This window comes from Phoenix dactylifera, unplaced genomic scaffold, assembly GCF_009389715.1.
Source record: "Phoenix dactylifera cultivar Barhee BC4 unplaced genomic scaffold, palm_55x_up_171113_PBpolish2nd_filt_p 002403F, whole genome shotgun sequence".
Lineage (NCBI taxonomy): Eukaryota > Viridiplantae > Streptophyta > Magnoliopsida > Arecales > Arecaceae > Phoenix > Phoenix dactylifera.
Window position 1 is genome coordinate 19,255 of NW_024069629.1, and position 14,550 is coordinate 33,804.

Here is a 14,550-nt window from a genome sequence, read left to right on the forward strand (position 1 = left end):
GCAAGTGTGGGTTTCAGACGGGATATACCCCAGCTTGCTAAGAGTGGAAAGGAAGAGAGATAAATCGCCCATTTTTTGGTTCTATCGCTCCAATCTCCGCAAGTGTTTCAGTATAAAGGGTTTGGGCATATTGCTGCGATAGCCCAAATCTAAACCTAATCTCTTTGGTGGAGGAAGAATCATGCACAGAAGAGGAGGAAGAAGATCAGTCAAACAAGTATGACGAGGAAGGCCCAAGCACAGAGGAGTTAATATATCAAGGTGAAGTATGTGGAATATGACTTCTTTTTCTATTTCATCTTCTTGGACACCGCAACAAGTTGAAAGAGCTGCTGAAGTATTCAGCTTAAAGCCTGACGATGGACATAAACTGCTATGGCGATGGATTGACAATACATGTGATGAAGCATTGGCACTGTTTCCTCCAATCCCTCCTCCAGTATCTGTTGAGAGTTACAATAAACGTTCTACTGCACTCCTACATCTCTCGACCTTTGTTATAATTTCATCCTCAGCCATTGATTATATGATGATGTAGAGCCCTCAGCTAGAAGAATTCTTGACATAGACTTCTTATGTATCATTTGAATATTCAAGCAGGAGCCAAAAGCATATTCAGCATTCTTCACAAAATGATGATCTATTGTAGCATCAAAAAGATATCAATGGTGGTCTTGTTATCCCAGAAGGTACTGGTGTTCGAAGCCTTCAGTCTTTAAACTTTTAGTGACCTAGCATGGGCCCATGGGTTCAACAGGGAATGCATTCTACGCTGCTGGTAGATGTCAAAGGTAGTGATTATCTAAAGCAATAATTTCACCTCCAGCATCCTTATATATTACCTCAGTAGTTCTACAGTACCAGCCCATTATTGCAGCAGCAAATCATCCAGCAAGCATGTGAACAATGGATAATCAATCCTCAATCACAAAATATTTCACGTAACATGACACACAATGTTCTACATCAGCTACTTTCGCAACAGCATACTGCAATAGTTGTAGCCATCTCTGCCCCAACTTTCTCGCTTGCAGTCTCCCTTATTGAACTCTAGTTCTCCACATATAAGTAATCAGCTTGATACATTTCTGGTATGCCTGACTTGAGAGATCAGGGATCTGAACCATCACAAAGGGGAAAACAGAACATGCGATTTTTCAACGAATCTTTGATACCAGCAGCCAGAAGGGCAATAATGGTTGGCCACAGTTTAGGTCCAAGTACGTGTTAGCTGAAGAAAATAAAGCATTTTGAAAATGTAGCATGCCGCGACACTCAGCAGTGATCCTTATACACACAATTACTCTCACCAAGCTTGTTTTGCAGAAAGGTCTGCCGGTTCAAGGCTGAAGCATCATTTATGCCCGACATTTATTAGCAATCTACCCTCTTGGGCACAAGTAAAGGAGATCATGGAGCTACATGAAGAGGTACGCGATAGAATTCTTTGACAAATAGTGAAATAGCAGTGTTATGCTAACAAGCATGGGAAGCCTGTGTCTTCAAAGAAAGTGATCTTGTTTGGATGCACTTGAGGCAAGAGCGATTCTCTTTTAAGAATGTCATCTCGTCATGTAGATGGTCTTTCAAGATTTTGAAGTGTATTAATGACAATGCTTATAATAAAATTAAACTTTTTGGAGACTATGGAGTATCTGCAACATTCAACATAGCTAACCGATCGCCTTAGTATGAAGATCAGGAAGGCCAGGAAGACCTAGATTCGATGGCGAGTCTTCTCCAACCAGGGGAGTATGATGCCGGCGCGCTTAGGGCTTGCTAGGCAAGTGGGTTTGAGCCAATACTGATGCGAGACTGGAATGCATGGGTCTCGGAACCCAAGCTAGTTTTGTCTCGTTTGGAAAGTTTGATGTTAGTTAATTCTAAGGAGTTTTGATTTTTTTATTTTTTTTGAGAACTTTTGATGTTATTAGAAAGTTAATTGTTAGAATTCTTCGAGTTAGAATAGGATTTGAAATCTCACATTGAAAAGTAGAAAAAATAGGTTTCTCTTGTATTACTTATAAATACGCTTTCAGGGCTCCTGTTATAATCATACTTGAGATACTTGAATTATTGATTAGTGAAAATTTATTATGGGAATTATTATTCCCTTCTCTCTATTCTCTCTCTTTCTAGTGGATTTCTGTTTTGCGAGCTAGCATGTGAGAGTTGTATCCTTGGGTGATAGGTTAAGGTAGTGTTTTTAGCCTTGGAAGAGAGTAACCCATCATGCTCCTTTTCTAACAACCACCTGCCCGTTGTAGCACCATGTGTTGTACGTGTCGTAGTGGGATCTCTCTCGTCACAGTCGGTTGCATCAGCATGCCCTTCCTCCAAATTGTTAGCAAATTTGACACCTTCCGGCATCAGGATCAAAGCACTGTTTCAAGATGCTGTCCTGCAGCCACAACGACAATGAAATGTGCTTCTATGGCAATTACCACGGCTCGTGGGAACTTCTAGGCAGGAAATTTCTATCGAAAATTGGATTGCTCTACTTGTTATTATGAACAGTAGAGTTTCTTTATAGTCACACTGCATATTTAATTTATATGTTCAAATAGAGATATTCAGTGGCAACATATGTCTACATTCCTATTGTCAGAAGCTATGCATTAATAGAAATGATTTTTCTACATTCACAAAAACTATATCATCTTCTACATGCAATTGTTCAATTGCTTGCAGGAAACTCAATATGTTCCTATCACACGGGGGAGCAGAGTGGTTCTCATGATTAATGGGTAAGTACTGTTTTATGACTCTTATCTTTCTAGATTTACTTTTTGATTAGTTTTATGCCTTGGTCAACTTTTTATTTCTTTTTTTAAAAAAAATTGGGCTACTTAGGGCAAGATTCTTTGGTGCAGCCACCATGAAACTTTACTACTACTTTGCCTAGCACCTTACAAAGATGGTCAACTAAAATAACAAGTGAGACATGTTTTTACCAATATCAAGTTTTGTAATATAAATTCTTATTGCTACAAGGAGAGCATGGTGTGAGAAAAAATTAATCAGACACCCCCTCAACTTAGGGCCAGTTTTAGTATCCTTTGAGTTTAAAAGTTTCAGAGTGGTCATTCAAGTTAGTTAAGCGGTTCAATGTGGTCCTGCCATCCATATTTATTTACCTGGGCTCACAGGATTCCATCATGATGGTCATGTGAGATTTTTAGGACTAAAATACCTTTGTGAGGAATGGTTTAGATGGAGAGGGATGAGGAGGGACAGAGAGGAGGAGGTGGAGGTCGTGAAAGAGGAGGTGGTGGGACTGGGTGAGGCTTGGGACTTGGTTAGATGGAGAGGAGGGATAAGGACGCCAGCAAGATTTTGAGAGGTGGGGGAGGAGGTGTTGGAAGAGGAGGTGATGGAAGGGGCTCGGGACTAGGTTAGAATCGTTAGATGGAGAGGAGGAGGTGATGGGAGGGGCTCGAGACCAGGTTTGATGGAGAGCAGGGATGAGGATGACTATGGGATTCAAAGAGGAGGGCGTGGTGGAAGAGGAGGTGGTGGGAGTGGATGGGGCTCGGGTAGCACCATGTTAGAGAGGAGGGGTGAGGACAGTGGAGTTTAGAGAGAAGTGTTAGAAGAGAAGGTGGTAGGAGCAAGGAGAGATGAGAAGAGGATAAGAGAGGGTATCTTTTGGTAAAGAAACCATTCTTATAAGGGCAAAATTGTTCTTTAAAATGGCGTCTTAATGGTGTTGGATGTTGGATAGGTTTTGGGACTATATTGAACCATTTAACTAACTTCAGTGACCACTTTGAAACTTTTTAAACTTAAGGGGAGGGAGTGTTTAAGCAATGTTCCCTTTTTATAACTAAAAAGAAATTTCAAGAGCATTAGGTTGAAACGTAGTAGCTGGAATCTTCTAACTGGGCAAGCAAATGTATAATGACAAACACTTTGTCGTAATCGACTCCCTTGACCTGCAATAATAGGTTGTCATCATTATGTTAACCAATGACAGCCATGATGTAATGATTATAACATCTAGTTACAGAAAGAGGTTACGTGACCAGTGCTTTGATAATTGTTGATAACTTATTATTGCAGTTAAAAACATAGTCATGCAGAAGACTAATCAATAGCATCTCTAGTAACATCAATTTTACCGAAATCCGTACCGGTCGGCGCCCAGCATGGTTCGGTACCGGTTCGGTACCGAATCGAACTAGTAGGGCGTGCTGGTTCACGGACCGGCACGTGAACTGGCATGCTCTATTTTTTTTGCAGTTCTTAAAAAATTTAATTGATAATCGCTCTTTTCAAACTTTTTTTATGAATTTAAGTCTAATTTATTTATTTTTTGATTTTTTTTATATTTTTTAATATTTTTATGATTCTGGTTTAACCTGCATGATGCATTTTATTGCTTTAAAATGATGCAAATCATAAAATGAACAACATAAATATCTCAATTTAAGTAGTGACGTGAAAAATATAAAATAATACAATCAGTTATATACATTTAAAGTACAATATACATGGCGATATCTAAAATCGGGTTGAGTGGCGATGGCTTTCGTAGATATCCGAATCATAAGTATAGTTAGGAGGCACATCAATCCACTCTCTAACCAAGTGGTGTTGTAGTCTTGTACGTTCATCCCATAAGGAACGCGCGTCGGGTTATAAGCAGTCGGATTTTTTGCTGAAGCTCTGGCTCCAAGATGGCTGATTATACAGCTGTGGAGGGGCCATCCGAATATGCCGGTAACAAAATACGATCCGTGAGATGCTCCGGGCTGCAAGACGGCTGATTATACGGCTGCGTAGTAGTCATCGAAAAATGCCTTAAACGCATCATATTCATATCCATATCCGTATAGGTCATAGGCTGCATGTGGCTGCGGATAATAGAATCCAGTATACAACTCCGAACATAATACGTCTATGGATTGTACTCCATGTGTGAGGTCATCTGCAGTTGTATTGCTCTTGAATGATCTCGAGGAGCTCGTCTCCTATATACAATCGTATCCTCGCGGGCTCTACTAGATCGTGCATCGTGGTTCCTATCCTGTGTAACATGTGTAAATTAGAACTCAACAGTGTGTCGAAGACCACCCCATGACTGTCTTATAAATAGTGATCTTCTGTTCTCCACTTTCTCCATGGCCAGTAGATCCATGACCACCAAAACTGTCATCATCGCTGCTGCTCGAGGACTCGACACTTTTCATTGGGGGTGCAGGTGCCTTTTTGTTTTTCTTTTTGGTGCTTATCCTTCGTGCCCCTCTACCTGGCCTCGCCCTTCTAACCAAGTCGATTGGGTAGTGTAGTGGCCTTGTTTGAGCATCTCTCGATCATATCTCTGAGAGAATGTTTCAGACGAGTCATGTGGTGACTGGCTCCCCTATGGTTGTGGCTGATCAGTTGTATGAATGCGTGAAATATTGCGCTTAACCCATTGCCCTGCATCGACCTTAGCCTCGCGAGCTACGAAGCTGGCTGGTCGTGGAGGCGATCTGGGCTCGTCAAGCTCCGGCTCCTGTTGCCTGCCCATAAGCCATTCGATTATAGGATCATCCTCATCATCAACGAAAGCATTATGGATCAGATCTGTATACTTGAGTTCCACTTTCTTCTGAATATTTTAGCCTTAACCTCAGATTGTAATGGACATATACAAGGTCGTTGAGGCGTTTTTGTGTCAAATGATTTCTTTACTTGCCACTCGAGGAGACCGTCTAAGAAAGGATCCGGATAGCTACCCTCTTAAGATTTTTCGTGAACAGCTCAAAATAAATATACCATTCAGGTGCAAAAATATTGAAGAAAAATAGATATAAGATAGTACCATATTAGTAACCATCTAACGCCATATGAATGTCCACCTGATGTGTAACATATCTGGATTCATCCTCGTTTTACTCACGACAGTTGTTCACTGTCCAAAGCTGTCACTGCCTTCTCTAAATAATTTGGTCTATGAAAAAGAACCGTGATGTACCATGTTAGTAATAGAAAATACCAGTTAACTTACACGTCACTTAAGTTAAGTTACCTTTTCTAGATATAGGGCCGCAACTTTCGGATCAGCTCATCTCCTGAACTCTAGTTGCACCAGTTGCACTACCAATAGTGCCGGCTCGAGAGCATTTGCCCATGCTTCCAGCCAATATCACGCTTTGGATCCTTTTTTCTTAATGGTTCTATTCCTACACCGGATCGATTAAGTACGTCAGTTTATTAATTATTTAAAATTAGCAAAATATTAATACAACGACGATAATTTTTTTTACCTTAGAAAATACATTTAACTTATCTAATATATAACCCTAATTTATTTATTTATTTATATATTTTTAATAATTTTTATTTAAAAAAATATTTATATATATCATAAATTTAAAAAATTATGATTTCTACCTTAGAAATTACTTTTGAATTATGTAATATGTACTACTAATTTTTCATAATTTTTTGTATTAATTTTATATTTTAAATTATTTTTATATGTAAAATTTTTAAATATTATATTTTTAAAAATAATTTTAGCTCATATTCATGTAGAATCTAACAATGGATGCTACATATAATTTTTTAGGCCCTCGGGCATACATAAAAGGCTACTTATTTATCAATTTGTTCCAAATTTAGGCCTAGACTACTATGCGCATGATCACATCAAAACTTGAATGAATGGGTACCAAGTTTTTATATAGAGTAGCTTGCATGCTCCTAAATACGTTTTTGATTTTACCTTTTTTATTTTAAAAATTTTATTTTTTTAATCCAAAAATATAATTTTAATTTTTAAAAATTATATAAAATTTGAAAAATAAAATTTTTATGTCAGTGGGTACATCGTCCATTGATTTACAACATATAAAAAATCAAGCCCAAATTCAAAAAATTGGCATGATCTTATTTTATTTTGCAATATTTGATCTATTTTTTTAAGCTCCCCAAAAAGTAAGGAGATAGGAGAGAGAAAGCACACATTATTTAGTCTCGGTTCTTCCTTCTAATAGCCTGAATCGGTGTTGTTTATGAATTTTTTGGACAGAGGAAGCTCTGGCACTATGGCAACTCACCGTTGGGAAGGCCTTCTCGGGCCCTTCCAATGCCGTTGAAGGAGCTTTTAAAACCCCCAGTAGGCCACTGTGGCATGATTGCCACAACACGCACTGTGGCAATATACTTGACTCGGTGCGAATTTTACTGGCATCGGCGTCGAACCGGTCGGAACCGTCTGGTTTCGGCTCGAAAAAGACCGGTTTCGGTCGGTCTCATTACGGTTCCGACCCGTATGGGCCAGAACCGTTTTCTATTAGCGAACCGACTTGGTTTACAACCGGGTCGGTTCGGTATTGCCTGAACTGGGCGGTTTGGCCTGGTTCGGCAGATCTTAGTCCAGCTTTTTGGATACTTGATTAATATGTTGACGCATCCTCGCATTGTTATCTTTATTCATGATTTTGTTTGAATAAGTATAATATGCACAGTGTGAAGATGCTTGTTTAAAAATATGTATTTCATTTATAAATCTACTAAACCTTGTCAAGTTATTTATATTTTCTCAAAGTTTGTTGATAAAACAATAGCATTTGAAAAGTTGAAACAAAATTTTTCATGGTAGTGATGAAATAGAGTATCAGTGCATCATGCAAACCCTTTCTATATAATAAAAATGAATCTCTTTCAATTCTCACTCCTTCATGCTTCAAGGAGTAAGGACACTCTCTAACAAGTATAAAAAGTAATAACTCATTCCTTGACCTTATCTATTGCTTATTGACTAGGTGGGCATCTTAACATCTTTGATTAACCCCATGAAAATATTGCTTGATTTAATTTGTTATAATACAGATTGGGCGCCACTCCGATAATGGAGCTGATGATTGCAGCAAGAAAGGCAGTTCCAGAGCTACAACTGGAGTATGGACTGGCTGTTGACAGAGTTTATACTGGATCTTTCATGACTTCTCTAGATATGGCTGGTCGGTTCATGCAAGAGGCTTTGGTGCACTTACATTAGTCATGCTGGCTGAATCATAAACTGTTTATGCAGGTTTCTCCATAACTGTTATGAAGGCAGAACCAGCAATTTTGCAGCGTCTGGATGCCCCAACTAAAGCTCCATACTGGCCTGTTGCTGCTGAAGGTAACAAATATGAATAAGGAAACTCTCTCTCTCTCTCTATATATATATATCTTCTATCTCTCTCTTTCTGTGTGTCTGTATGTCTGTGTATGTCTCTATGCGTACGTGTTTGTACATAGCATGGCATGTTGTTCTTTTAGATAAAAGGGCTTAAATTATGCTTGGATACGCTTTGTTTTTTGCATGCTTTTATAGTGCTTTTAGCCCTTGCATGTTTTATTAGTGCTTTTAGCTTGGTGGTATGTTCAAGTTGTCTTAACTATCTTGATCGATATAATTTTATTTTTACAAAATCCTTGCTTTGAGATAAATGTGATTGAGACATCATAACCATAAAACATTCAGTTCTTTTGCATTAAATCATTCTACCCGCTCATACGAATTTCGAAACCTGAAATATATTAATTTGGTTTTTTGTTTTTTTGTAAGAGTTGTTGATGATTCATGTACTTTTTAACCTGTAGGTGATCGCCCACCAGCTAAAATTCCTGTTCCAGTGCCACCATCTTCTTCATCAAGGAATAATGAGGTTAGAAGTAAATCCATTTTGCACTGCTGATTTCCACATCATAGAATGAGTAACATTTTCTGTCATTGAATGGTACTTGCTTTGGTTTCTACATTTTCCTTAAGTCTTTAATTATTCATAACAATTGTATCGAGTATTCTATAATAATTTCAGGGGAAGATACTTAACTTGATGGTGTAATGCATTAGATGCTGTTGAAGTTGTCTGATTTTGATCCCTGACATTATAAGAAACGTAAAAGTTTTAGTTTGTCGAACTTTCCATAGACTAAATATACTGAAATTAGAAATTTCTGTAGGCTCAGACAACCTCTGGACTTTCAATCTAAATGGACCAAGGATGTTGATGTCCAATTGATGAATTTTCTTGATCGGTTGTTTAAACTGAGGAACTAGTATCATGTCATGATTAGTTGTTGAGATAAACAGTTTCTAATAGCTCTTCAATTTTTTGCTGCAAGTGCTATTAGGGTTCAAACTAGTGGAGAATAGCATGGATATTTTTTAAAAAGAGCATATGAAGTTAACTATTCCGCTTAGGCTATCTTGCATTTCCTTCAAGATGAAAAAAGGAAAATATATGATTCTTCGTTGATGAAGGAATAATTATATCCTTTTCCTTTTTCCAGTTAGCTCACTTTATTTTTTATAGCCTATTGTTCTGTTGATTAATGGAGGTCATCTTATCCTGTTGTAATACATTTTGGTACTGTAACCTGAGTATTTAAGTCATTGTGTTATGATGTTCCATGGATCTACGATAAGTTTAGGTGGATCTTTTAAAAGCATTCCTTTGATTTAGTACTGGAACATCTCTGATTGACTAAATAAATTTATATTCGAAGTCATCTTGCTTTGTTTCATCCTCCATATCATGTATATTACACTTTTACATCTATTATCTAGTCTGTAAAAGTTACAAAAGTCTTGGTTTGGAAATTTTTAGTCACTCCTTTTATCACAGCCTAGGGCACCTTTTTGGACCAAGTATAGATAGGAAGGACCAGGAGCTTGTGGTTCAAAACTTTATGCCCTATTGCACCTTGTCAAAGTTTTCATCTTGCCCAAGATCTTGATTTCTATTGGTATCTCACAACCCTTCATGCAATATATAGAAAATCTTGGCTCCGATTATCTTAGTTGATATAAACTGAAAAATCCTGAGATATGGGCTGATACAATACAAACATATCAACTGATAATTTTCAATCACCTTTGTATTTCCTCAAATAGATTTTTTAACTAAAATATTTCAAATTCAATATCTAAACCCACTTAGATGTCCGGTATCTCAAATTTTATAAAACTTGCCCTATTAGTAATGCATGTATATTGCCATACAAGTCACAAAGTACAAATTGGTCAAAGCATGTGGAGATGTCAGATCAGGACCAGATGATAGGTATATGACAGTATAGCACTAGTATGGGGCCCAATACTGTATCGAACCGGGCGGTATAGGGCGTACCATATCGTACTGACACAGTGATGGTATAGCACTAGTATGGGGCCCAATACCGAGATGGCGTACCTTGGTCCGAAGTTATTCTCATTCTGTTAAGCAATTGGAGACATGAAAAAACCCAAAATAACGGTTTACAGTTAGAGTTTGGATGGTTTGAGAACCTGGCATAAAGATAGGCAAAATAAATTTGTGGTTGAACTTGGTGCGCTGATCATCGATTTGGTCAGCAAGTGAAATGACGTCAAGGTTCGAACTCTAATGGAAACTTCTACCGGATTATGTTTTTCATATTAGCACCTAGATCTGATAATGGGCTATACAGAATCTAGAATATAAGACTATAAGAAAATTGTTAGACATGTTGTATGATATAGGATGCAGCTTGACAGGGAATATAAATGGGGCCTCCAAGGAGAAAGAACTAAATTTTTCTTGATAAAGAAAAATACATGTGTATGTTGTTAGACATTGCATGTCTTGCACGGATGTTTGTAAGCCAAGTGAAATATTTTGGGTCATCCACAATAGAAAGCTTCCAGTTGCATAGTAAGTAGTGGAACTTAATAACATATATTGCAAGTGTTGACATACCGTTGAAATGAGATAGTATTTTCGGTACCATACCATTACAACAAAATATTGGCACTAGTATGGGCACTTGGATGCTGAAATGATGCAGCATAGGCGGAGGGCAGTTTTTGGAGTTGGCGGCGGGGCAGTGCCGAAGGAGGCGGAGGGGTAATGGCCTCTAGTGCACCGATTCGTAGCGTTTGCGGGGGAAAAGTCTAAGGAGCTACATGCGCCACTTTGCCATTGCCTTCCTCCTTCGGGCCAAGAAGGGGCAGGCAATTAGTGCATGAGGAGAGGGGGAGTTTTCTTTTGTTTTTTTAGGGGGCGAGGGAGAGAGAGAAGGGATGGGGAGTGGCAATGGCTAAAGGAGGAGAGAGGGGGGAGAGAGAGAGAGAGAAGGGCTAGGGAGCGGCAATGGCTAAAGGAGGAGAGGGAGATTTGGGGTTTTGCCCTTGAATACCCAGCCCAATATAAACTAGGGGTGGCAAAATATGACCCGACCCGCCAACCCGACCCGTGTTCGACCCGCCATAAACAGGGTCGGGTTTGGCCTAAACAGGTTCGGGTCATAAACAGGTTGACCCGTTTAACCTGTTTATTAATTGGATCGGATACATATTTTAAATGTCTGACCCGTTTAACCCGTTTAATATATGGGTTGGATTGGATCAAACAGGGCCGGCCCAAGCCCCGGCCCAAAGAAAAGCAATAGCTGTTGTTTACTACCTATCTCCACAGCCCACAGGTTGCTTAGCCCATAGGTCCAGCGTGATTTAATGAGATGGGACGGGGTCAGGTTGTCAGGCCGTCGCGTTGAACCCTCATCTCTCCCTTCGTCAGGCCGTCAGGGAACCTCCTCATCTCTCCCTTTGTCGCGTTGAACCCTCCATGGACCTGGCTCTCTCTCTCTCTCTCTCTCTCTCCGTCGAATCCCCCTCGCCTCCCACCTCTTCGGCTCTCCCTCTCTTGTCGAAAGAAATCACGAGTCCCGATCGGAAAGGCGAGCGGCTTGGATAAGGCGGTGGATCGTCCGATCGGGAGGCGAGGGGGCATTGGATCCGAGCTGCGGAGCGGTAGAAGCGGCGCTCGATCGGAAGGCGAGGGGGCGTTGGATCCGAGCTGCGGAGCGGTAGAAGCGGCAACGCTCGATGGAGGCAGGGGCGCTCAGCGGTGGTGGCTCGGTACGGCGCTGCAACGGCGGCACAGGCGGCCATCACGGCAGATCTTGAGGCAGTGGTTCGACTGGTGAAGCTCCGCTGCGACGCGGCAAGGCGGAGGCTGCGGGCGGTGCGGGGTGGCGGCTCGGGCGCAGGAGGCCGCGGGCGGTGCGGGGTGGCGGCTCGGGCGCAGCCGTGGCGAGTGAGGCCGATCAGGGAAGAAGATAAGCAGTTAATATTTTTTTCTCCTTTACCCTTCTGCCTCTCTCTCTCGGTCTCTCCTCCTCTCTCTCTCTCTTGGTCTCTCCTCCTCCTCCTCTCTCTCTCTCTTCTCTCTCTCTCTCTCTCTCTTCTCTCTCTCTCTCTCTCTCGTCTCTTCCCCTCCCATCCCGCCGGCCCCCATCTTCTTTTTTTTTTCTTAAACGGGTCTTAAACGGGTCGGGTCAGGTGACCTGTTTATTAAACAGGTCGGATTCAAGTTGTAATTCCTGACCTGTTTAATAAACAGGTGGGGTTCAGGTTTAATTTTTTGACCCGATTTGTATCTGACCCGACCTGTTTATGCCTGATCCGACCCGATTGCCACCCTAATATAAACTAGCATTTGTGCACCATATATGAGGTTATGTGGTTTATCCATGGATTTGATGCCCATTTTTTACCCCCTTGCAGTCCACGAACTCGCGTGGGATGCCACTCAATCTCGAGTGTCAGGAATGCATGTGGGGCATACTGTTTAATGAGAAAACTAGGATAGCCCCGCATTGCAGTATTTGAATCCTTGATATATAGTGTATTTTTGTCTTTTATGTTGCTTAACAGTGACAGGCTGGTGCAAGAAATCGAGAATATGCAGATTTTTTTTTTCCATTTATATATTTTCAAGTCCGAAAGTTTCTTGCTGTGTGCACCAAAAACTTCAGTCAGGGAAATGGGAAAGTTTTGGATGAGACTCTGTTCAAAATTGAAGCAAGGTATGAAAATTACATTTGATAATGGTCTACTGAGGAAAACCATAGAGTGATATCCTCTATCTGTGGTTCAACTTTATCATATGTTAAGTAATACTGAACTCAGTCCTAAATGAAAAATGAGATGTTAAAAAGTTCATGAAATGTAGTGTGTCTCCATACGATGTAAATGTTTTTCATATATAAGAGTAGTTGTTTTTAGGTCTCTGGAAAGTTTCTTCAGCAATTCACCAAGAACTTCAGTCAGAGTGATGGCTGTGTTTTAGATGGGATACTGTGTTTGTAGTTGAAGCTTAGACTCTTGACGTCAGTGACTTGTAATGGAGGAAATCAGGATAATCCTCTGTGGGTGGTATTGCTTTCTCATTGAAAATGAGTTGGCAATTTCTTAAATGAAAACTGAGATGATGAGTGATTCTGTTGTTGGTGGTGAAGGGTGTCTCTGCATATAATATGACTTCAGATTTTATCTTATATATATCACAAGGCAGCATTTTCTTAAAAACATATTAAGAATACAAACCTGATCTTTTTTGTGTGTGACGAGGTGGGACTCATGCAGAAAGAACAAAATGATCTGCTCTTGCATCAAGTGCAAATAATTTGTTTAACTCTTTAAGTGGGATGATAAGGGATTCTCAAGATTCTTAGAATTGAACTTGCAATTAGCTCTTGCAAAGAACAAAGGATCCAAAATTTGTCTTAGGAAGATCAAGTGATCAACATTAAAATTCATCTCTCTCTCTCTCTCTCTCTCTCATTCACTCACACACAGACACAGAGACACATAGTTTCAGGATTGTAATGGTAGCCAAGAAATGCCTACTTATAAAATTAATAATTTTTTTGATTAGGATGAAGATTATGAAACTGAAACTTTGTTTTTTTATTTTTCTTGTATACCGCTGATGAGACTACTTTGTTTGATAAGTAACCTTAACCTTTTCTTTCATTACTAGAAACTTTTCCGCATCAAGGTAATTTGTGTTATGCATATTATGGTCATATTATCCATTTCATGTTGCTCAGACAGCTCCTTTTTGGTTATACCTACTTATCTATTCTTCGGCAGGCATTCACTCGACCACAAGAGCTAAATGAACAAGGCTGCATACTGGAGGCTGCTATTCAAGCAGCTGCAAATGAAATCATCAATCTTCGGGACGAGTTAAATGAGTGGGATAGTAAAAGTGGGTGATGGTGATTGTGGAACTACTGTGAGTTCATTTCTCAAATCACATCACTGAAGTTCATATAACTATGGTTCGTCTCTTATCGCTCGTGATTATGCTATGTATGTCTTTTACAGATGTATAGAGGTGCTGCAGCTGTTCTTGAAGACATGAAGAAATGGTAAAGATCACTTCTAATTAATTTTCATATGAACAGTAGGGTTTACCAAATTTCATTTTATGCATGCACTCATGTCTGGTGCAATACATGTGCTTCGTTCTGTTGATTTCAAAGCCCTGTCACAACCACGACACAAATTTCATGGTGTTGTCTCTTTTTTCCCGCAAACTTGTTTGATGTCAAGTTCTGATGATAATATGTTAATTCTTGAGCCATCCATTGTTTAGTTTTGGAAGATTTAACTTTATCATATGATACTAACTTTTCATTCCAATTGTAGATTTAACTTCAGCATCTACTTCTGGAAGATTTATACTTGAACTAGCATATGATGCATTTAGATGGCTTCCCGAACTGTTAGGTGAGAAAACACATACAGCCAGAGGA

At 39.7% G+C, this 14,550-nt stretch overlaps 1 protein-coding gene across 1 annotated transcript in view; it reads left to right on the forward strand.

Moving 5' to 3' along the window:
• Nucleotides 1-14,332, forward strand: part of LOC120109570 (putative 3,4-dihydroxy-2-butanone kinase) — a 33,311-nt gene extending 18,979 nt beyond the window's left edge. The window contains 7 exon segments of the mRNA XM_039123300.1: nucleotides 2,692-2,747; nucleotides 7,825-7,955; nucleotides 8,027-8,119; nucleotides 8,584-8,648; nucleotides 13,883-14,002; nucleotides 14,004-14,027; nucleotides 14,120-14,332. Coding sequence (XP_038979228.1) covers nucleotides 2,692-2,747; nucleotides 7,825-7,955; nucleotides 8,027-8,119; nucleotides 8,584-8,648; nucleotides 13,883-14,002; nucleotides 14,004-14,027; nucleotides 14,120-14,167 — 537 coding nt within the window. The 3' untranslated portion in view covers nucleotides 14,168-14,332.
• Nucleotides 14,333-14,550: the final 218 nt, after the last annotated feature.